Source organism: Coffea arabica, chromosome 5e (genome assembly GCF_036785885.1).
Source record: "Coffea arabica cultivar ET-39 chromosome 5e, Coffea Arabica ET-39 HiFi, whole genome shotgun sequence".
Taxonomy (NCBI): Eukaryota; Viridiplantae; Streptophyta; class Magnoliopsida; order Gentianales; family Rubiaceae; genus Coffea; species Coffea arabica.
In genome coordinates, this window is record NC_092318.1 from 9,935,141 (window position 1) to 9,937,553 (window position 2,413).

A 2,413-nucleotide genomic window follows, 5' to 3' on the forward strand; every position below is an offset into this window, starting at 1 on the left:
GATTACGAGTTGAGGAGGAGCGGACGCATACCCTTGGTCGTCAGTTTAAGGAGACCCACCGCCACCTTTTCGCTTTGAAGGGGCAGATGAGAGAGAGAGCCCGGGGTATTATGTTAGATTGTGAGGTTCTCCTAAATATGGCTGCCGAGGCGCCACCTAGGGCTGGCGGAGCGGGGCCTATAGGGCTGATGGATGCGATAGACTCTATAGGCTCTGTAGGGGATTTCCGCCAGGGCCGTTATTTTGAGTTGTTTTGTTAATTTATTTTGGAACCGGTGTGTTCATGAACGAACATGTTTTATACTGGCTGGATATTAGCTGCTATGTGAACTGATATGTGTATATTTTTGGCGTGACTTGTATATATATGTACATATTTTGATCTTTTGATTATTTCATGCATTTTATAACTTTTCAACGCTTTGATCTCATACCATATTTTGTCCCACTTATAGAGGTTATAAAACAATCAAATGGAGCCTCGTGGTACGGGTAGAGGACGAGGACGAGGACAAGGAACCGAAGGAGTAACCAATGAAAATACGAATACACAAGCCGAAACCCAAGTAGCTACAGCCATACAGCGAATGGCTGATTTATTAGAACGAATGGTCAACCAACAGGGTCAAGGCCAAGTACAGTATCTTGGAAATCATGAGGGAGAGGACCGTGCCTTAGAACGGCTCCAGAAGTTTCTACCACCAAAATTTTTGGGTGGACCTAACCCTGATATAGCGGAGAGTTGGTTGGAGCAAATGCTAGACATTTTTGCTGCATTAGGATATCCGGAGGAATGGCAGATAGCTTTCGTCGTTTTTCAATTTGAGGGAGCGGTTCGTGCCCGGTGGAATGTGATTCGAGCTAAGTGGGATAGAGAGCAGACCCCATGGACATGGGCTAACTTCACTCGTGAGTTTAATGAGAAGTACTTACCGCCACTTGTTCAAGAAAGACGAGAGGATGAGTTCATACGCCTATGTCAAGGGACCATGAGTGTGGCGGAGTACGAGACGCAATTTATCAAACTCTCTCGTTTTGCTCCAGAGTTAGTGCTGACAGATCAAAGGAGAATTCGTCGGTTTGTCCAAGATTTGAATGTGGAGATTCAAGAGGCACTGGCAACTGCTCAATTGGAGACTTATAGTCAAGCGATTGAAAAGGCACAAAGAATTGAAAGTACTAAGAGTCAAGTAAAGGCCTTTCATGATAAGAAAAGAAGGCAACCGGATACAAGTAGTTATAGTGATGGACAAAACTCGAGGAGCGAGCCACCATCTAAGATGAGCTGAGGAATAAGTGGTCCACGATCCACAGGGATCCCAAATCAAGGAAATGTGCAGAAAAGTCAGGTAGGGAGAGAGACCCAAAGGGGTATCTCACGAGGAGGTCCGACATCAGGACTTAGAATGGCATGTGAATTTTGTGAGGTTGCTAACCACATGGAAGATAATTGTTGGAAGAAAGGACAAATTCGGATATGCTACCGATGTGGTAGTGCTGAGCACCTGATTGGTCAGTGCCCTCACCTGCCAAAAGAAGGAAATTTGCCAAGAGCAGAAGGGAACACGTCTAAGTCGACCAATGCCACGAGTAATCGATCGAAAGTGCCGGCAAGGACCTATGCAATGGGACATCAGAAGGTGACAGACCCATTAGCAATCATCGAAGGTACCCCCTATCTTCCATCATATTGAGGTTCCTTCCATTCGTTACTACCATTAAGGCCGATCTACGAGACATTTGAAGTTCATTACTAAGGATTACATGGTTGGGTCTTGGATTGGAATATATCGAGGGACAAACTTTTGAAGGAAATTTTATTGTCGACGATGAACTCGTTAATGAGATATTAGAGGATTCCAACCCTTAGCTCGTTGATTATAATTTCGAGGACGAAATTTTTTTAAGGAGGGAAATTACGAAACACCGAATGTTAGGAGATTGTTATTTGTTGGCTTTGATTTAAAGCCTTAAATTTATTTTGTTTAAAGACTAGAAACCCTAAATGCCAAAAAAAAAAGAAAAGAAAAAAAAACCTAATTACTTGTGACTAATCGGTTTTCTTAAATCTCTCATGTTTTAATCGAAACCCTACTTGTTATGGAATTGTAAAATCCCGCACAATTTCTTAAAATTTCTTTTATTTGGAAATTATTACTTTATAATAGCCTTACCACCCAATCACCCCACAATAAGTGCAAATGAATATAGAATTAAGGGTCACCCTTTTCGTTTTCAAATTAGCGCGAATTAAGGTTTTACGCCTATCCGGTACCAAGTGTGGATCAAATTTGGTTATTAAGAGTGAGTTTTAGATGATATTAAGTGTGTGATTAGAGGTGATAATAATAAGTTAGTGAATTATAAGTTAAAACCCTAGTATATGCGATTTAAAGAAAATCGGCTCAAACCG

At 41.8% G+C, this 2,413-nt stretch overlaps 1 protein-coding gene across 1 annotated transcript; it reads left to right on the plus strand.

The window, feature by feature from the left end:
- The first annotated feature begins 587 nt into the window (after nt 1-587).
- Nucleotides 588-1,289, plus strand: LOC140006890 (uncharacterized). The gene has a single exon (XM_072049558.1). It carries the CDS (start codon nt 588-590, stop codon nt 1,287-1,289), a length of 702 nt encoding a protein of 233 aa, XP_071905659.1.
- The last annotated feature ends 1,124 nt before the right edge of the window (nt 1,290-2,413 follow it).

Coding starts and splice junctions, on each gene's coding strand:
- LOC140006890 (XM_072049558.1), top strand. CDS start 588: ATGGCTGATTTATTAGAACGAATGGTCAACCAACAGGGTCAAGGCCAA.